Below are 21,407 nucleotides of genomic sequence, written 5' to 3'. Positions count from 1 at the left end.
TGGTACGGGTAACGTCAAAGATTTCTAGACACCCATCCAATCCACCCAAAAGCCGATTTAACGAAAAGTGCAAGCAAGTATATACAAATACCGTGCACCTACGGATCGGTGAGCAGATTGATTGCTGATCCGAATTTGAACGGATAGATCGTCGCTGATTGATAATCGGACGGATGGATCGTCGCTGATTTGAAATTGGACGGATAGATCGTCGCTGATTTGAAATTGGACGGATGGATCGTCGCTGATTGATAATCGGACGGATAGATCGTCGCTGATTTGAAATCGGACGGATAGATCGTCGCTGATTGATAATCGGACGGATAGATCGTCGCTGATTGATAATCGGACGGATAGATCGTCGCTGATTTGAAATTGGACGGATGGATAGTCACTGATTGATAATCGGACGGATAGATCGTCGCTGATTTGAAATTGGACGGATAGGTCGTCGCTGATTTGAAATTGGACAGATGGATCATCGCTGATTGATAATCGGACAGATAGATCGTCGCTGATTGATAATCGGACGGATGGATCGTCGCTGATTTGAAATTCGGTAATAAAGGATATCACGAAGGGATCCAATTGCAAGGCCCGAGTAAGACTCCTGGACTTCATTAAAGCAACACGTACGATTGGGCTTGAACCATAGACTGAACCTGGCCAGTGGCCCAGTTGGACCATCGCGCGAGGAAGTCACACCATCGTGCGATTGTTTCCTGTTGGGGCTTGGGTTTGAAACCAGCCCAGACCCGGCCCGAGGCTGCCTTCTCCCTTTTAATCGACGGGGACGTTCGAAAACCGCTCACAGCAGTTTCGAACTCCCTCCAACACTATTCTCTCTCAAACTCTCCCTCTCCAACCCTCGATTTCATCCCAAAAGCAAGAAAGCCCACGCGCGTTCCATCATCCATGGCTGATCACGGCGTTACTCGGGGTAGCGGGGAAGTAGTTGATCGTCCGGAGGACGAGGGAAGACCAATGACGGTCGAAACAGAGGATCTGCCGCCAACGGGGGCGGTTGTAGATACCAGTGCAGAGGAAATGGGCGGCGGCGATGGCGAACAGGGCCGCATGCAGGAGACTGGCGGTGAAGGCGATCATCGCGCGACAAAGTCAGACCGTCGCGCGACAATTGAGGTCAGGGCCGCGGGGCTTGTTGTTCAGCCATTGGATCCGAGCATGGCGGTAGAAGGCTCGGTGGTGATTGGTGGTGGTTTTGATAGAGATACCGGCAGCAGTGGCGCCGGTGGTGACGGCGTTGGTCGTGATGGCACTGGGCCGAGCGAGACCCCACCGAGGGACCCGGCGAAGGGCAAGGGCGTAGTGGCCGAGGAGGAGGAAGCAATCTAAAAGATGCCTCCGACCAGACTTGGTTCCCAAAATTGAAGCGGAGGTCAATAAACTTATCGAAGCTAGTTTCATTCGAGAAGTCAAATACCCCGCTTGGATTTCAAGCATCGTCCCAGTAAAGAAGAAAAATGGGCAAATCCGAGTTTGTGTTGACTTTCGCGATTTGAACAACGCTTGTCCAAAAGATGACTTTCCGCTCCCCATATTTGAGCTTATGGTTGATGCCACTACTGGACATGAGGTTTTGTCATTCATGGATGGTTCGTCTGGCTATAATCAAATCCGCATGGCTCTGCGAGATGAAGAGCTCACAGCTTTCCGCACACCTAAAGGCATCTTTTGTTACAAAGTTATGCCATTCGGCTTCAAGAATGCGGGTGCCACATACCAAAAAGTGATGCAAAAGATCTTCGACGATGTGCTCCACAATTATGTGGAGTGTTATGTTGATGACTTAGTTGTAAAGACTAAAAAATGAGCCAACCATCTTCATGATCTGAGGCCGGTGTTTGAACGGCTACGAAGGTACCAACTTAGGATGAATCATTTGAAGTGCGCTTTTGGGGTTACGTCTAGAAAATTTCTTGGGTTCATTGTGCGCCACCGCGGCATAAAAATTGAACAAGCTAAAGTCGACGCTATCCAGAAAATGCCTGAACCTTGGAATATTCATGAGCTGAAGAGTCTTCAAGGACGATTGGCTTACCTTCGCCGTTTCATATCAAATTTGGCTGGTCGATGTCAACCATTCATCCGTCTCATGAAGAAAAGGAGTCCGTTTGAATGGGATGAAGCATGCAACAATGCTTTCAAAAGCATCAAATCATATCTAACGAGCCTTCTAGTTCTCACTACCCTTATACCTGGACGACCACTAATCTTGTACATTGCTACGCAAGAGCGTTCGGTTGGAGCACTTCTCGCTCAAGAGAATGATAAAGGGAAAGAAAGTGCCTTATATTACTTGAGCAGAATGATGTTCTCGCATGAGTTAAGCTATTCTGTGATTGAGAAGATGTGTCTCGCCCTCGTCTTCGCAATCCAAAAGATGTAGCACTATTTTCAAGCTCATACAATGCATCTCATCTCCAAGGCTAATCCAATCAAGTATGTCATGTCAAAGCCAGTCCTCTCATCGATTGGCAAGGTGGTCACTCATTTTTTAACAATACGAGATCATCTACGTGCCGCAAAAAGCCGTTAAAGGGCAAGCTCTGGCCGACTTCTTGGCAGACCATCTCATACGAGCCGAATGAGAGTTGTCCGAAGAATTGCAAATGAGGATGTTATGGTAGTAGAAGTTCGTCCCCCTTGGACAATGTACTTTGATGGCACGTCTCATTGAAGTAGAGTAGGTGCTGTTGTGGTATTTGTTTCCCTAGAAAGAGATGTCTTGCCCTATGCTTTCACTCTCACACAAAGTTGTTCAAATAACGAGGATGAATTCCAAGCTCTCATTCTTGGGTTGGAGATGGCCGTTGAAGCAAAGTACTTGCAACTCAAGGTATATGGAGATTCAATGTTGATCATAAACCAACTTCTTGACATTTTATGAGGTGAGAAAGCCTGAGCTCGTGCCTTTCAATAACTACGCTCGTCGCCTAATCGCATGGCTTGGTGATGTTACTCTAGAGCATGTGCCGCGTGGTGAAAATAAGCAGGCAGATGCACTTGTAAAGCTTGCTTCTACCCTTGCTCTTCCTGACCATGATATGCACGTCTCGATATGCCGAAGTTGGGTCATACCACTTATCTTTGAAAGTGAAGACGGTGGTGAAAGAGAAGTGAACGTCGTCTCAGTTTTGGAGATTGAAACTGAGGATTGACGTCAACCACTCATTGATTATCTACAACATGGAAAATTGCCTGATGATCCACATAAAAGAACGAATGTGAAGCGTCGAGCCCCTGGATTCATTTACTACAAGGATACGCTTTACAGTCTATCTTTTGAAGGGTTATTTCTTCGTTGCCTTGGAGAAAGTGAAGCAAAGCAAGCTTTAGAAGAAGCTCACTCTGGAATATGCGGCGTTCATCAATCTGCCCCCAAGCTTCATTTTCGAATCAAAAGAATGGGCTACTATTGGCTGACAATGGTCAAGGATTGCATAGAGTACACCAAGAGATGTCATGCTTGCCAAATCCACGCCAACTTTATACATCAACTGCCAGAACTGCACCATCCAATTATCGCTTCATGGCCTTTTGATGCATGAGGGCTAGATGTCGTGGGGCCTTTGCCGAAGTCTTATGGCAGCCACTTGTACATCTTGGCAGCTACTGACTACTTCTCTAAATGGGCGGAGGCCATTTCATTGAAAAAAGTGAAGAAGGAAAATGTTGTCAACTTTATCCGTACCAGTCTCATCTTTAGATATGGTGTACCGCGTTACATCATCACAGACAATGGGAAGTCCTTCTACAATAGTGCAATGACCAAACTTTGCTAGAAATTTGGCTTCAAGCAACACACTTCTATTATGTACAACCCACTTGCAAATGGTCTTGCGGATGCATTCAACAAGACTCTTGGGAACATATTGAAGAAAGTGGTTGCTAAAACAAAGAGATATTGGCCTAAGAGAATGGAAGAAGCTCTTCGGGCGCATCGGACCACGTATCAAACACCTACACAAGCCACTCCATATTCACTAGTGTACGGCGTGGAAGCTGTTTTGCCGCTTGAACGTCAAATCTCATATTTAAGGGTTGCCATTCAAGAAGGCCTCACTCATGAAGACAATGCTCACTTGCGCCTGGAAGAATTAGAAGCACCTGATGAAAAGAGACTTGAAGCACAACAACGTCTTGAGTGTTATCAAGCCCGCATGTCAAAATCATTCAACAAGAGGGTTCGTCTTCGTTCTTTTCAGAAAGGGGACTTGGTTCTTGCTGTAAGAAGACCCATTAATACCATTCATAAAATTGGTGGCAAATTCATTTCCAAGTGGGATGGACTATATGTGGTGCAAGAAGTTTACTCAAGTGGCGCCTACAAATTGGTTGCTGAAGATGGCTTAAGAGTTGGCCCCATAAACGGCAAATTCTTGTAGCGTTACTACCCTTGAAGAACAAGCATTACTCTATGACGCATGAGCCTAAACTGCATGTTGCTCCTGGCCCACATGAGCTAAAACTGTGCACGGCAAACCCAAAAAATTAATACCAAAAAAATTCAAAATATGAACTACGTTTGACTTGATCCCATGTTGGGTACGTAGGCAGCTTGAATTTTGAGCTCAGTCATTCAAAAAAATTGTCTTACCTTTGAACTATGTTTTGACTTGATCCCTTCCAAGGGTACGTAGGCAACTTGAGAATTTTTTCTTAAGTTCAGTCAATCCATCAAAAAAACATTCAACCACAACTATGCTACTCTTGGCTCGCAAGAGATTAAACTATGAATGGCTAAAAGTATGAGAAAAACTTTATGTAAATAATAAAGTGATTGTCTTATGCTAAAATATCATAAATGCAGAGGTGTGGTTTGCCAAAAATGGAACATCCATTTAGTAAACTAAACAAGCCTAAATAAAAAAACACGACAAAGGAAAGCGGAATAAGCACTAGTCTAGCCAAGCCAAATTTTGGATCTCTTCCAACTCGGACTTCAGAAGTTGCTCCAAATTGTTAGCCACTTCCATGTCCGCCGGCTCCATCACCTCAGTCGCTTCTATATTGGCTCACTCTACTTGTAAAGTTGAGACAACATGCTGCTTCTGAGCTCTTTGTGCATCAATCCCTTCGAGCGATTTTCTGAGCTTTTTAGCCTCCAAGTCAAACTGCTCTAGCTCCTCCATCAGTTGACCTCTCTTGGTATCAACATCCGCCAATCGTCACTCATTCACCTCTGAAGTCATCCCGCTAGCAAAATTTGATCTCATGGAAACATAGTTGGTGGTATTCTATATATATTTCTCTACCTGAGTATAGAGCGGGGAATAATCCAATTCAAGCTTCGAGAATTCAGCATAAATCACTTGCAGTTTTGGTCTTAAAGATGTCAGCTTCTCAAAAGGAGTTTTTCCCAAGATACTCTTAATATTGCTATCATAAATCTTCGCGGCCAAAAGACGACCGCAATTGATCATACTCCCTGTATCAACTGCAACAACAGTCGACGGCGCCGCATGACCTAGCATAGGAGGCTTGGAAGTAGATGGAAGATGGATTGCCCCAGATACAAAATTATGTTTTGATTCGCAATGCAAGATCAAAAGGGTCTAGACCATCAACAGAACCTTCACGCTCATTTGATGCAAATTGGTTTCCCAACTGTCGAAGGAAATAACTCATTAAGAAATTTGATGGAAAAAAAAAGTCCAAAACTTATTCAAAGAGTAAATAAAGTAAAGAACAAAAGAAAGCAGTGGTTAAAGCTTACTTGTTTACCCAATACCTCAAGGTTGTTTGAAGTGTCTGGCAAATCATCAAGGACGCCTTGCAAATTAAAGTCCAATTTTGCTAAATCAGAAACTGTCACTTTCTCTTTCAATTGCGAATCAGAATCTGTCACCTTCTTTTTACCACGCTTCCAATGGGCTCACCTTGGTCAGAATTACTGCCTTCCAAAAGAACTACGGTAGCCCTTTTCCTTCCACTCGTTGGTTCTGAAGTCTTGGTAACAGTAGGGTTTGGCTTAGAAGCTGGAATACTCAAAGGAGTTTTTGGCCTAACTGTTACCACAATTGCTGCTTCTTTGGCCATTGCTTTGGTGACTTCCTTCTCCTTAGGTTTTGAAAGAGGCTGAGTAACTTCTGAAGCCAATTTTGATTTCGTAGTGGGTATTTTGATAAGATTCTTCCCTTTTGGAGCAGCGGGAGATGAATCTGGCTTCGCACATGCAAGCTTATATTTGCAGAAGCTGCTCGAAGTTCTTTCCCACCACTCAGCATACTCTTTGGTGACAAGGCCTTCAGATGAATGCGACAGAATCATAAATTCAGCTCTCGTATTTAATCTCATGCACGACTCCCAAAGTTGGTATATTGCTTCCAAAGTGCCGGTTGAGAGCTCTTATCTTAACTTTCCAGGAATGTCTTAACAAAATTGAAATTGTCTAACAAATCGGTAAGGGCTATATGGCTCAACAATATGCTCATTACCACGGCGGAGAGTCAAGTAGCTTGATCTAAGACTGATGAGGTAATCATTTCAAGAGTCTGAATGCTTTCTATGGTTGGTGACAATTCCTTGTTTTGGTTTAGTCAAGGCTAAGAAAGATAGAGTTGATGGCGTGATGCCCTTCAAAAGATCGCAAGCTTCTTGGGAACTAAAATATTTAGCCTTCTTTTCCCCGGCAAGTCTCACCATCTGGGCACCACAATTCAATTTTGTGGAAGCAGACAAGAAGTAGCTATCATAGTAACGACTAAGCCACCCAAAAACATAATGAATCAGAAATGCTGCGCCACATTTGCTTGGGTTAGGTGAAGATGTAATCTCTCTCAAACCATGGTATATGCTCGCAAGGACAGGTACTGCCAAAGAAAACCTCTTTCTTTGAGCCATCATACTTGCTACTTTGAAGACGCCTGGACGAATCTGATCCACTTGCTTGTTAGGTAGCACGAACACACATAGCCAACAAGATAGAAGAGTAGCCAAGTTGGTTCCTTCTTTCACGCTCTTATTAACTCCCAAGTCGTCAAAGACCTTTTCTGTATCTTCGGAGCGCGACTTTTGCCCATCAATGAAGCCAGTTGGATTGTTGGATGTTCTGGGCTCACCTGTCCTTTTCTTTTGAACCCTGGGGGGGCTCATTATAATGAGATGTCTCCTTAAACCAAAACTTTACCTAATCAAGGGTAGTAACATTTGAAGTCTCGCTTGCACAATAAATTTTGTGATATGCCAAAAATTAGTACTTGCAACTTGGAGGAAGGAGTGGCACATCCTTTTTATCAACATCGGTGAGTTCTCTAGCAGAAGGCACAGCCTCGTCATAGAAGATTACGTCAATCAAAAGTCCCCCAGTTAGACGTAGGTCTCATAGGGAAATAAATGCTTCTCCGATTGGTACGTGAAGACTACTTGTTGAGGGACACCAAAGCTCACAAAATGAGCAGATAAGGTTAGTATTGCGAACATAAGTGAATAAGGATGAAAAGACAGCATCATATATCTTCGCAGTAGTTAGCACATCTTTATTCCGTGTGAGCACATCTTCTAACCAATCCCAATATCCATCCATGAAAGAAATTTCCCCAAACAGAGGAGTCATGTTACCCCATTTAGATTCTCCATTGGCGATTTGATCACCTAACAAAAGGATGTGCTCAGAACCATCGTTCTTCTTGTGTAGAGATGATCGCAGTAATAGTGCATCATCGGAGATAAAAGTAGACTTCCCATGGTCAAATAGTTCTCGAGATGATTCAGTATACCATCGTGAGAGATGGTGCGAATCGGGATAAAGATCCCAATCTAGCGCAAGAGCTCCAATGGCCAGATCATGAACCCAGAGGTCAACTTGAGTTGTTGCAGCACCTTCATAACTAATGGACAGAATTTGATTATCATCTACTGAATGATCATTGAACAAAGCCATCTCTTTGCGGAGCAGAGCTCGAAGAAATAACAGCAGCGGAGCCTTAAAGCTCGAAGAGGCAGTGGCTGCGGAGCAGAGCTTGAAGAAATAACAGTAACAGAGCCTTAAAGCTCGAAGAAGCTGCAGAGCAAAGCTCGAAAAAATAACAGCAACGGAGCCTTAAAGCTTGAAGAAACTGTGGAGCAAAGCTTGAAGAAGCTGTGGAGTAGAGCTCGAAGAAGCGGCGGAGCTTTAAAACTCAAAGAAGCTATGGAGCAGAGCTCGAAGAAATAAAAATAGCAGAGCCTTAAAGCTCGAAGACGCAATGGTTGCGGAGTTTAAAACTTGAAGAAGCAGTGGCTATAGAGCTTAAAACTCGAAGAGGCAATTGGAAGGCGTCAGCCGTTATGTCTGCAAAAGAGAATAATGACAAAGCATTAGTAAAAAAAAAAACAGAGCATTGATACGTAAATAAAAAGTCATTGTTCTGAAAATTGAGACCCAAAACTTCTCTGGTTAAGCAGCAAATTCTTTATCTGCAAAAACAGAGAAAAGAATAATTATGTCAATGGGCTGTGCCAATCAAGATAGTAGGGGCACTAGTCGGATGAGTAATGATCGATTTTGCAAACATATCATTCTTGTTGCATTGTAAGGGTCTATAGTCAGAAGCCATACAAGTAACTGCAGAAGTTTCAGAGGAGCAAAACAGTTGTAAACTACCCTATTTGCTCTTGTAAAATTATTGGCTATACAAGTTCATGTCGGAGTGTTTTGCTTTCATGGGAGCTGAAGCTGTGGCAATGGCCGTGCAAAACCAAAAGCTATAGGTCAAAATAATTGCCAGCTATTCTATTGCAAATTCATTAGCTACACAAGTATATGCCTAGTTTACACTGATCATGATCACAGGATGAAAGTAAAAATACTGCGTTGCTATTGCATAGAGTCACGTGGATTAATGGTTTGAAAGGTAACAGTGCTTGACACAAGGATTTACTTGGTATTATGAAAATCCAAATCGAACAGTCCTTCAAATCTTGATTACAACAGAAAGGGATAAAGCACTGTTGGTATTCTTTGCACTACAAGTGGCGAATAACAAAAAAATAAAGGGTTTACTCGGTATCGACCAAATTTCTCATTCTAAAAAGTCAAAGAAGAAAGCCACGTGGCCTTGCTTAGGTAAAGGTCACATTGAAAAAAATATATATACATGGTGTGTTTTTTTTTTGTTTCCTTTGTCTGACAAGAGACAACAAAAAGGAAAGGAGACAATAAAAACAAGAAACAAAAGGCAAAGGAGAAGACTTACCAGATTATTTTCTATTGGGAATGCCAGACGAAGCACTCAACGAGGCACTCTAGTTCTGAGAATTGTGTTCCTATTGCTCCCAGTTTATAGAGCACGAAGACGGCTTCTAGTAGGAGAAGGAAAGTAAATTCCTATTCTAACTCAAACTCATATTAAGCGGTGGTATCTACGTACAAACCAAAGATAGGTCGGCAAGCACAAGCACAAGCGGGCCAAAAGTTCAAATCTAAGCTTCACTTGGGTTTCAATAATTTAGGCTACCAAATTTCGTGGTGTCAAAGAGTTTGGAACCCAAAATTTTAACTTGGCCTTTGGGTTGAAATTTTACCAGTCAAGTTGACGTCAAATGTCACGGGCCAAAGTCGAGTTTATTCATCAGAAATTAAATTGCATCAGATTTTATAGTCACTTCATATGGGTTTTAAATATTGGGCTAACCAATTCCCTGGCCTCAAATTTTAGCTCGGCTCATGAGTTGAATTCTAAGGAGCCAAATTCGCTTCAAGTTTCAAGCGAAAAGAAATTATTGCCAAATACACAAATTTTTGGCATCAAATCAAATCAAGTCAACATTTTCAAGACATACTCACTTTCGTGCATGAGCAAGTCTCGAGGGGGCATCTGTAGGCATGTAAAATTTACAGCCAATCACAAGTTGCCACGTGTTGCGGGACCTAATAAATAGGGCATGGTAAGGGGTCAATCAAATATCACCATGTGTCGAGAGGTCAAAAGACAAAATGATGCGAATAGGACAATCAGATGGTGCCACGTGTCAAAGTGATGCAATTATTATTTTTATTAAGGCCGGCCAATCAAATTAAGCCACTTGGTAAAATAATAATTGTATTTCTCTTATATAATTATCTTTCTTAAGATAAAAGAAAGAATGATAATTATCAAATTATATAATTGTTTCTTTTACATGGAATAAAGAAATAAATAAAGGGAGAAAAATATGAAGGAAGTAGAGATTGGTCACGACTCTCAATCCTACATCTTTATAAATAGAGGGGCTTCTTCTCATATTTTTTCTTATAGACATTCAAGCATACAAGCTCCAGAGTTCTGAAGATCAAAACCTTCAAGCCCTTCAGAATTCTTCAAGTCTGCATCCAACAAGAAGGTTCTTCAAATCGAAGCCTCAAAGCCTGGAAGAACATTCAACCAAAGTCATCATCTTCTTCACAAATCTTGGAGAAGATTCCGCCGTTCGATTTAATATTAAGCATAAGCCCTCGTTTCAACAACCGTAGAGAAGAATCAAAAGACTTTATTTTCTTTGATTAGAAAATACACCAGAGATTGTAAACCCCAATTTTATACATCAATAAAATTGACTCTTGTTAAACATTTTTTTCGTGTTTTTCGTAGACTCGAAATTTGTGTTCAACAGGGTTGTCCGTGCCTACATGGGTAGAAATTGATGCAAGTCTTGGCAGAAATTGAACTTTAGAATAGTAACTCCATGGGTACATAATTTTCAGCAAATTGAGCCAATTCCAATCGGGGTGGGTAGTGCCGTAGGTACAGGCAAGCACTATGCCTCTAGTGATCGCTTACACTGAGGAATTTTAACCAAAGCCTAAGTTCTCTGTAGCTTTTTTTGATAGCCCATTTTTTCTCGCAGTCCGAACTAATTTTTTTTTACTCTTTATATGGTTAGTTTATGGCATTTGATAACGATTAGTAATTAGAGTTACATTGAGGTTTTTGATTTCTGGGTTCTAATATGTTCTTTCATTTCTGCAAATGGGTTTAATGTATGTGGTGGGGGATCCATAGTAGTGCTATTTTAACTTTTTTATTTTGTATTTACTGGGATTTCGTAAGCAAATTGATAGTTCTTTGTAGCTAGCTTAAAAGTTTAATTGGGGGAGTGCCGTAAGCACAGGTAATTCTCTTTCGTGCCACTAAGAAGAAGATCACATACTACATAATAATAAATTGATTTAGTGTTTATGCCACTAGCTAGCAAGTGCCATAGGCACTGGCAATTCCAACCGGGGTGCGTAGTGCAGTAGGTACGGTTAAGCACTAGTTTCCATATACAACCTAATTAGTCACACCCATAAACCCTCTCTCTCTCCTCCCCACCGTCATTTCCCTCCCAGCTAGGCCACCGCCGATCATCCATAGCCGCCAACTCTCCATCATTCAGCCGGATCTCTACAGTCGCCGAGAGTTCTTCCTCGTCGTTAAATCCAACAAATTGCAAGGGTTGTATATGCTGTGCACAGCTTTATCGCCGTCCTCAAATATGTTCCACCCATGTGACCTAGGAATTTGTAAAATTGGATTTTTATTCAGTTACATAAGCTATATAGTATATATTGTGAACAGCTTTGTCGTCATCCTCAAACATGTTCCACCCATGTGACCTAGGAATTTGTAAAATTGGATTTTTATTCAGTTACATAAGCTATATATCAAATCTGGCAAAAAGAAAAGCAGTTTGAGTTAGTACCTTCGATTAACCATTTGGTACTTCTTGAATTTGACAACCTGACGACCGCCTTTGGCACCAAGACATTGCACTATGTTGAATTATTCAGTTTAGTTGAATGTTATTTTGTGAGATTGTGGGCTCCCTGACCGGCGCGCCCAAAAGAGAGTCGCCACCCGTATTTTTGAGATGGATGATCCGAGTAATCGAGGGGTTTGATTTGAAAAGAGAAAGGCTTTTTGGCCTAGCGAAAATGTTGAGACTTTGGGTTCTGGAGCCACGTTACGAATGTGAAAGGTTTTGTTGAAAAGCACCCCATTCGCTCGGTCGAAACTGGTCATTACTTAGCATTTTCAAAGGGAGAAACTTTTGAATATCTTTTGGAAGATTAAACTCTTAATAAATAAGTAGGAAAAGGAACATGGGATTGAATATATCATATTGGTGTGTCTGTGGTGCTTACCGTATAGTGGATGGTATATGAATGATGTGCAGAAATGAAATAACAGATTAGTCTCAGTCACAAATAACACCGCACGGTGCACCACAATATTACGCACGGCTTTCTAATACACCGAGCGGTATACCTTCCTACTGATGGCCCACTATTGTCACTCAGAACCTCCCACCGCGTAAGATGTACATCGCACGGTGTTCCTAAAAACATTGTATGGTGTAACTTCCAACATTTTTCAGAACAGCTTTGTATTCCCAGGATAAAGCAAGCCTCTAATCAAAACAGCTTTTTTATCCTTCTTATTGATTTTTGTTTTCGTAAAACAGTTTGAAAACCCTTTTTATACACTTGATCATTGAGAATGATCATAAAAATCTCTTTTTAGAAAACAAGGGCGTGATTTTGGATAAAGCTCCATTCTGGAATGTACCTGTACGAACTCTCAGTAACACTAGCAGAACTATCAGTGAGTGGGTATGGTCAAGACAAGTAAAACAGACAAATGATAAACAGAAATAACACCATGTGTTGGAACATACTACATCATGCGATGTATCAAAATACCGCACGGTGTAGTATTTCCAGTACAGTCACTGGTTTTTGCTTTGTTTACGAAAATGGTTTTTAAGTCAACACTTTAACAAAAATAGATTAAGTGTGACTACAAAAAGTTCTCTCAGGGCCAAGGTTGAGCTTGGCCCAAGGAAACTTGCCTTTATACCTTCGGTTTTGAGCTTGATCGAGGATGGATGAGTGTATACGAGTGTGGATGATTTATGAGCTTGGAGCTTTGGAATGGTGGGGTTCCAAAGCTAGTAGTATACTAAGCTTTGGAAGTGAGAGAGAATAGAATTCTTGTAAAGAGAGAGAATGTTAGAGTAATTTTCTCAAGACTTGGAGGAGGAATGGGTGTAAGGGTTGTAAAGAGAGAATGCCAAGTAAGGGAATGTGGAGTAGGAGTCCTTTTCACTTGAGATGATGGGTGTGTTTATAGGCAAAAGCCAGGGAATATCAATGCAAATGGGGGAGGTGGCTTTTAGGCCGGCTAGAAGTTTAATCTCTGCCAAGTTGTTTTTCAGTTGTGGCTCAAATGTGTGTGACCGACAACTTTCTAAGCCAGTCAGAACTTTTCCAGAAATGCCGTGTGGTGTACCTTATAACCACGTGCGGTGTAACAAAATTTATTACATCGTGCGATGTAACGGTACCCCCGTACGGTGTTCTAAGTTCAATTTTGGGCTTTTAGGCTTTTCTGGGCTTTTGGGTTGTGGGAGTCCACATTCAAGCTCTTGAAAGGCATTGTTTCTTTTGTTTCATCATCGGGCATTTAAAGAACCTTCGAGGTTCGGATTGGGGTGTCTACAGAGATTTGATGTGAATTTGAAGATTGATCTATATTTGATTTTGTGTAACATGGTTCGAAACATGTTTTATGGTAAAAAAATGGTCGATTTGAAAAGCCCAACCCACACTACTCCTTAAAACTTAGATGTTAAAAAGATGAAAATTGGGGGCCTTATAACCAGCACAAATGGGACATGTCTAGGCAATGTGGGACACATTCCAACATATCTCATGACTAGTGTTTGCCCATGCCTACGGCACTACCCACCCCGATTCAAATTGAAATTGCCCTTTGAATCTTGATAGTGGCTCAAAACATTATTTCAATTTTTAGGTAGCTATAAAATTTTTAGGTAGTTACAAATTGCTGGAAATTAACCTATTTTTCTTGAATGGCGAATATTTTTTTTATTGATATAAAAAAAGGATTACCCCGTGACAATCATCTGCAACTCAGCACAGATTTGATAAGATAAAAAAGGAACAATACAAAGCAAAAAAGGAAAACAGTTTTCAGATCACAACCCTATACAGAATGTGCATAAACCCAACTAAGAGATAAAAGAACACAAACCAACTTGAAGTATTGATCCAAAATGAGCCCCCATTTGCTTGAAACATTAAAATGAAAGGCACCACCTAGAAATTAGTGCAACAACCAAAATCAGTATTGATCCAAGCTACTAGGGTATTGTCCATAAGCCACAGCAAGTAAGCATTTTGGTACTGAATCATGTAAACACCGTCAAGTGTCCCTAGAAATGAGAAAAGTTCATAAGAGCCTGAGGTACACCGAAATGAGAAGCTACAATCAATATGACAGTTCAAGTGTCAGCCTCCAAAAGAAATCACCTCAAGAAGGGAACTTCAATTTTGGAAATAGTTTTCCAAGAGCCCAAAAAACCCCTTGGGTGGAGGAGCAGAAGAAGTTGAGCTTTACTGCTACTTAAGTTGATCTCAAGCATAGGGGCACTGAGGTTGTCTATAGGATAAAAAAAAAAGGGACACATTTCTTCTATTCAAAGCAAAAAAACAATGAAGGTTGCGCATGCATTGCCCTGTTGAAGCTGGTGCAGAAAGATGGAGAGGATCCACAAGCCCTTGTTATTATATATAAATAGTTACCCTCCTGAAATGAGAAGTCCTTCATGCTGTAATAGAGATATTTTGTATGTATCACAACCCAATGGCCCTTATTATAGAAATACTACTGAATATGGTCACCACTTGAGCCTCTGGCCTTGTATGCCGCCTCCTTGTAGCTCGGTCCGAGTTCTTCAACAAAGCAACAATTTCATCCATGTAGCTCGGTCCGAGTTCGATATTCATCACTTATTTGACTTCAAAAGTACACAAAACCAGTCACGAAAAATAACCCCAATCTCTAATTATTCAACTAAATGTAGCACAATCAAAGGTACACAAAACTCAGTCACATTCATTTTCACAAACACGTTGTAGGCATTCTCATTCTCCGCCCACCGCATACCTGATGGCCATGGACGCCCTTTCTGCAACTCCGTTGGAATCCGCCAATTCCATCAATAGAAAAAATCTGAGCCAACTTAAGAATTTTAATACCTTCTCAAAAGCACTTTAATGCCACATCGAAAGAACATACCTTCTCAAAAGTAGAGAGGGAAGAGAGCCAAGAGGGGTTTTTCGTGGTGGTGTTCCGATGGTCATGTGCTACGGGCTCGCTGTATCCGGGTGCGTTCCATTGCTAGGCGAGGCAGGGGGCCGCCAAGGTTGGCTAAGAAGGTGCGTCCGTGAGTCTGTGGAGTCCATTGGTCGTTTGGGGTTTAGAACGTTTGTATGAGAGAGAGAGAGAGGTGGGGTTTGAAACGTGAAGGAGACATGTATGGCAGTTGTGTAATTTGGCTTAAAACTATGGGCTCTTTAATGAAATAAGGAGAATGCCTCTCAATCCTTGGATCAAATGAATCATAGCCATTCCAACAATTTATCCCCACACCCTTCTGTTTTAAAATAGAGATAAGCATGGTCGTTTTAAGTACGTGCAAAAGAATTTGCAGAAATTAATCATAGTAAACATAGTGGATTTAAGCATTAGAAACATGGTCAATTTAAATATCTACCACGTTTTGAAATAGGTTTCATGGTAATTTTGTCAAAATAATTCATGAAAAAATTAAATTATTTCAAAATTGATCATATTCGAAAAATTGGTTGGTTAGAATATACACAAACACACATACACACACTAGTGCTTGCCCGTGCTTACGGCACTACGCACCCCAGTTGGAAATGCCCGTGCATATGGCACTTGCTAGCTAGTGTCTCAAACGCTAAATCAATTCATTAGTGTGTAGCATGTGATCCTCTTCTAAGTGGCACGAAAGAGAATTACCTGTGCTTACGGCACTCCCCTAACTAAACTTTTATGCTAACTACAAAGAACTATCAATTTGCTTATGGAATCACATTAAATACCAAGTAAAAAAAGTTAAAATAGCACTACTATGGATCCCCCACCACATACATTAAACCCATTTACAGAAATGAAAGAACATATTAGAACCCAGAAATCAAAAATCTCAATGTAATTTTAATCACTAATAGTTATCAAATGCCATATAACTAACCACATAAAGAGTAAAAAAAAATTAGTTCGGACCGCAAAAAAAAAAAAGGCTATCAAAAAAAGCTATAGAGAACTCAGGCTTTGGTTGAAATACCTCAGTGTAAGCGATCATTGGAGGCATAATGCTTACCTGTGCCTATGGCACTACCCACCCCGATTGGAATTGACTCAATTTGTTGAAAATTATATACCCATGGAGTTACTATTCTGAAGTTCAATTTCTGCCAAAACTTGTATCAATTTCTACCGTGTAGGCACGGGCAACCCGATGATAACATAAAAAGGAAGGGAGAAAAATAAAAAGAAGGGTCTGAAAACACATGGACCTGAGCGCAGACTACACTACTAAACTATCATTCAAAACGGAACGTCAAGAGGATTCAAAATAACAAAACTCGATTATGTGTAACATATAATAACACACCCACACCAAAAAAATCACCCAAATTTTTTGAACACTCGAAACAGACACAAATTCCATCCAGAACAACAGCTAGATTGAAGTTTAAACACTACTTGCACCTTGGAAAGAAAAAGACACTAAAAACTCCCAAAAAAAAAGATCTCAAAGGAATGTTTCACACATCTTTCAAAAAATGGTGTCTTTGTACTCATTACCTTTGCTTTCAAAAAATGGTGTCTTTGTTAGACCCATTACCCATTACCTTTGCTTTCACGAAGGTTTTTTGGCTCAGCTTTTACGCAGCTTTCTTCAATTAGTTTTGTCGGAACAAATCAAAAATTCCAAATGAATGTTTCTTTTTCTTTTTGATAATCGAAAGGATTTGTAGACCATGGTGAGGATTCGAAAGATGAGAGAGAGAGAGAGAGAGAGAGAGAGGGAGGGGGGGACCCAAACGACAAGAGCTGAAATTTGTTTTTTATTATGACAATGACAATGACAAAAACTGGGTAAAAAGAAGATATGACATTTTCGTGAAATATTTGAAAGATTGTGGACACTTTCTTAAGAGAGTTAGAGATCACACATCAACCCTTAGATTAAACAATTCTAAGCCGTTGTAACAGCTTGTCCATACACCAATATGTTTTATAATAGAGATGGTTAAAAGGGAAATGACTCCCATTTAACTTCCCAAAAAGAAACACAAACAAAAAAGAAAAAAGAAAAGAAAAGAAACGAACTCTTCCCCTGATGGTATCACACAGGCGCATCAGATACAGAGTGATGCACTCGCATATGCAACACAACATCTGCACTTGGATCCACCAAATTTATCCAAGAACACCTTCACCGTTGGATCGAGAACCCAAGATAATAAACGGGCGAGATCAACCCAACGAAGCTAGGGCACATCGGGACCAGAAGTGATCCAAACCAGAGTTCTCGGCCTCTTCTCAACCCCTACCCTTCCCATCCCTCTATAAAACTAGGCCCCTCTCCCATCGAGCTAGCAAGATCTCTCCTCTTGGTAGAAATGGCTAAACCTCGGAAGCCGAAGACCAACGAAGACCAGAGAGCGGATAATTCAGAAGCAGTGGTTCGTCACCAGAAGCTCTGTCTCAATATCGACATGGACAAGCGCCATGTCTACGGGTCTCTCTCTCTCCCTCTCTCTACATGTTGTGTATCCATTTTTCTTGTTATTGCTGTTCTTTCACTGATTTCAAATCAAGTTACTTTCTGAATTGCCGCGTAATCGGCGAAGATTTTTTGAGACTAACAAGATTCTCGGTTCTGCAAAACGAGGACTTAGAAAATAATAACGCGTCGTTGTCGAAAAAGATTTGAAAAATTTTCAGCTAGTTGCTAGATGGGAGTACGAGTTGTTTTAATTTATGAGAAAACGTTTGAATTTTACGTGATAAAATGCATTTCTTTAGGTTCTCAGTTTGCGGACGGGACAATTTTTTTTGGGACGAAGGGAGTACTTGCCTTTGGATATATTGATGTAAATTCATTGTTTTCTCTCGTTTTTGTTCTTTTAAATTGTGCTGCTTTAGTTGGGAACCAGAGGTTTCGAAAGTGCATACTCTTTTATTACTTTCCAAACCCTAACTTTCTCTCTGTACCATTGTAACTTCATTTTGTTTAAACTCAGGTTAGGCTGTTGAATGAACCCTAAGTGTTAGGTTCGTTAACAAGCTTCTAGACTGGCTTGTTACATAAACAAAAAACTGATCTTTGATACGTATTCTTAAGCTGATCAGCTGTCAAAAGCAAGCTTAAACAACTTTTAGATTGGTATGCACGTTTGAGATTGGGTCGTCGGATAACAAACCTACCAGCCACTTTTTGTTGTTTGAACACACTTTCTAGTCACTTGACCCGACTTGTTTCCGAAAGCAATTCAGCTCTTTTCCAATATACGTATCTGCACGTCTCTTTTCATAGCTCGCAGTGTTTCTTTGTGTATTGTGTTTCATTATGTTGCTAAGTATGTTAAATTTGTTTATTATCGAAAGTGGTTTTTACTAATGCGATAGAGATTACATGGGTTGCTGAAGTTTGGATTGGCATCAATTTTTGCTCTTTCCAGTAAGTATTTTGATTTTCTTCTGTAATCTTAGCCTTGCATTAACGGGGTGTTTATTTTTGGCTTAATTTAGTTACACTGAGCTTGAAATAGAGGTCCCTGATAATGGAATAGTTGGGTTGCATGCGGATAATTTGGCTATTGAGAGAGGTACAGTTGATGGGGAGCCTACGTTATTCAAAGTTTTCCTGCATTATCAGCCGTTAGACAGTGAAAACAGATAGTGAACTTGAAAATAATGTGTTTTTGTTGGAAAAGATTTGAAAATTTTGCTGCTAGTTGTGAGATAGGAGTACGAGTTATTTTAATTTATCAGAAAAGGTTGGCATTTTACGTGGTAAAAATTCATTTCTTTAGGTTCTCGTTTTGCGGACCAGATGGTTTTATTGGGACGGAGGGAGTAATTGCCTTTGCATATTGATGTAAATTCATTGTTTTCTCTCGGTTTTTGTGTTTTAATTGTGTTTGATGGAGCAGCATGCTCTAGTTGGGAACCAGAGGTTTCCAATGTGCGTACTCTTTTATTACTTCCCAAACCCTACCTCTCTCTCTATACCCTTGTATCTTGATTTTGTTTAAATTCAAGTGAGGCTGTTAAATGAACCCCAAGTGTTTGGCTCGTTAAAAAGCTTCAAGACTGGATTGTTACATAAACAAAAAATTAATCTTTTATATGCATTTTTAAGCTGCTTAGCTGTCGAAACCAAGCTTGAACACTTTTAGATTGGTACGCGTGTTTTAGATTGGGCCATCGGATAACAAACCAAACATAAAGACATATTTATCTGCACGCCTTTTTTCGTAGCTTGCAGTGTTCTTTGTGTATTGTGTTTCCTGATGTTGCTGAGTATGTGAAATTTGTTTATCATCGAAAGTGGTTTTTACTAATGGGATAGAGATTACTTGGGTTGTTGAAGTTTGGATTGGCATCTTTGCTATATCCAGTAAGTGTTTGGATTTTCTTCTTTAATTTTCGCTTTGGATTAACGGGGTGTTTTTTTTGGGGCTTAATTTAGTTACACTGAGCTTGAAATAGTGGTACCTGATAATGGAGTAGTTGGGTTGCATGCGGATAATTTGGCTATTGAGAGAGTTACAGTTGATGGGGAGCCTGCGTTATTCGAAGTTTTCCCGCATTATCAGGCTTTAGACAGTGAAAACAGATGGTGCGGAGTGTCTTCAGCTACTTCAGCTGCTGATGCTGCAGGTTCTGTTTACTTATCATCGCTTGAAAGAGAATTGGTTCCTAATTTGCTCATCATGTGTTCCAAGTCCATCAAATCAGTGTCAGAGGAGCAAGGGCAACAGAATTCAGAAAGCGGGTTGCATTCGCCAGAAGAAACCGATCAGGTTATTGTTGTTATTACTAGTCCTTCATCCGGTACGCTTTTCAGGCAATCTTTACATGCCTGCTTCATTGAGCTTCACATATGTAATCACACAATGTGTAATCACACACATGTCTTGTTGGAAATTGTCCCACATCGGTTAATTATCTCCTCCAAAACTAGTATATGAGCCTGGGTGGCTTCTCCACTCATTGCCAATTGGTTTTGAGGTGGATGCTTTAACATGGTATCATAGTTAGGTTTTCGGAGGCTTTTCCCCTTTATTTGTGCCATAGTTGCACTTTGTTTCGTTATGATCCGTGTGTTCCGGATCCTTTGTTGACCTCTCCACGTGCGAGTCGGGGTTTGCACGTGAGGGGGAGTGTTGGAAATTGTCCCACATCAGTTAATTATCTCCTCCAAAACTAGTATATGAGCTTGGGCGGCCTTTCCACTCAAATCCAATTGGTTTTTAGGTGGATGCTTTAACATGTCTTTCGGTCAGTTTCATTTGTGATTAATGATGGGTTTGTCTTCCAAGTTTGTCTGATCCAAATAAGATCAAGTGACTTCATGCGTATCTTTTTCGAACAAATGAAACGAAGCATGGTTGGACAGTGAACTGAAAAACTGGAAATCATCCCAGGGATTGAAATCTACTCCGTCCTAGAAGAAAGAACATGAAAATCTGTTTGCTCATCAATGTCACTATTGGGTGATTCTAATTGCATTCGAACTTAATTTCGTACAAATGTGTGCTTATTTGACAAGCTTACCTATACCTTTGAGAATTATGACGGAGGGGAAATTTGTGAGGGTGAACTGCATTTAGCTATATGGAGTATTGAAACGTTCTCAAATCTTTCTACTCCAAGCATTTCTTGCAATGAGGTTTACATGCCTGTGGTTTCTCATGTAGGTTATGTTGGATGCAGAATGTTAAACTGGTTCGGGTTGACTATTGGGTAGAGAAAGCTGATACAGGAATTCATTTTGGGGATAACATCCTACACACTGATAATCAGATAAGGCGTGCACGCTGTTGGTTTCCTTGTCTGGATGACAGTTCTCAGCGCTGCTGGTATGATCAATGCTAATTTGCTTGAACTTGGTGTAGGATAGTAATGTTGCGACTATTACTCATTTGGGTTCTCTTGTAATTGTCTAGCTATGACCTGGAGTATACAGTCGCCAACAATTTTGTGGCAGTTAGCAATGGAAAGTTGCTTTATCAGGTGAGTTTAAATGTATTTACATTATTCTGCATGTGAGGTGGGATAAGAAAGGGTGCATTACATTAATGTCTTTCTCTTGTGGGGCCAGTTTAGATTAAAACAAAAAAACTCTGCATGGGAGCACCTGAGCTAATTGTTGCTCGAAGTAAATAACTTTGTTGACTTCATGAGGCGCTGGTTTGTTGGGAAATTATATTTGAGATGGTCTGGGCATTTCTGATAGTATTTTTGTTTATGGTATCACCTGTTGTGAAGAGTGCATAATCTTGAGATCTGTTAAGTATTTTTCCACAG

The 21,407-nt window shown here is 40.7% G+C and overlaps 1 protein-coding gene across 3 annotated transcripts in view; it reads left to right on the top strand.

The window, feature by feature from the left end:
• Positions 1 to 17,425: 17,425 nt before the first annotated feature.
• The window catches only part of LOC131335735 (transcription initiation factor TFIID subunit 2), a 42,063-nt gene continuing 38,081 nt past the window's right edge, over positions 17,426 to 21,407 (top strand). The window contains exons 1-4 of one of the 3 annotated variants that reach the window (XM_058371222.1): positions 17,426 to 17,610; positions 19,567 to 19,900; positions 20,814 to 20,959; positions 21,047 to 21,113. In XM_058371222.1, coding sequence (XP_058227205.1) covers positions 17,492 to 17,610; positions 19,567 to 19,900; positions 20,814 to 20,959; positions 21,047 to 21,113 — 666 coding nt within the window. In that variant the 5' untranslated portion in view covers positions 17,426 to 17,491. Of the gene's footprint in view, positions 17,611 to 19,566; positions 19,901 to 20,797; positions 20,960 to 21,046; positions 21,114 to 21,407 lie in introns of those variants that run through there. The other 2 variants (XM_058371224.1, XM_058371223.1) reach the window with 2 other exon arrangements.

The sequence above is a fragment of the Rhododendron vialii genome, chromosome 8a, assembly GCF_030253575.1.
Source record: "Rhododendron vialii isolate Sample 1 chromosome 8a, ASM3025357v1".
NCBI lineage: Eukaryota > Viridiplantae > Streptophyta > Magnoliopsida > Ericales > Ericaceae > Rhododendron > Rhododendron vialii.
The sequence above is the reverse complement of the archived record's forward strand: the minus strand, read 5'-3'. Positions and strand labels throughout refer to the sequence as shown.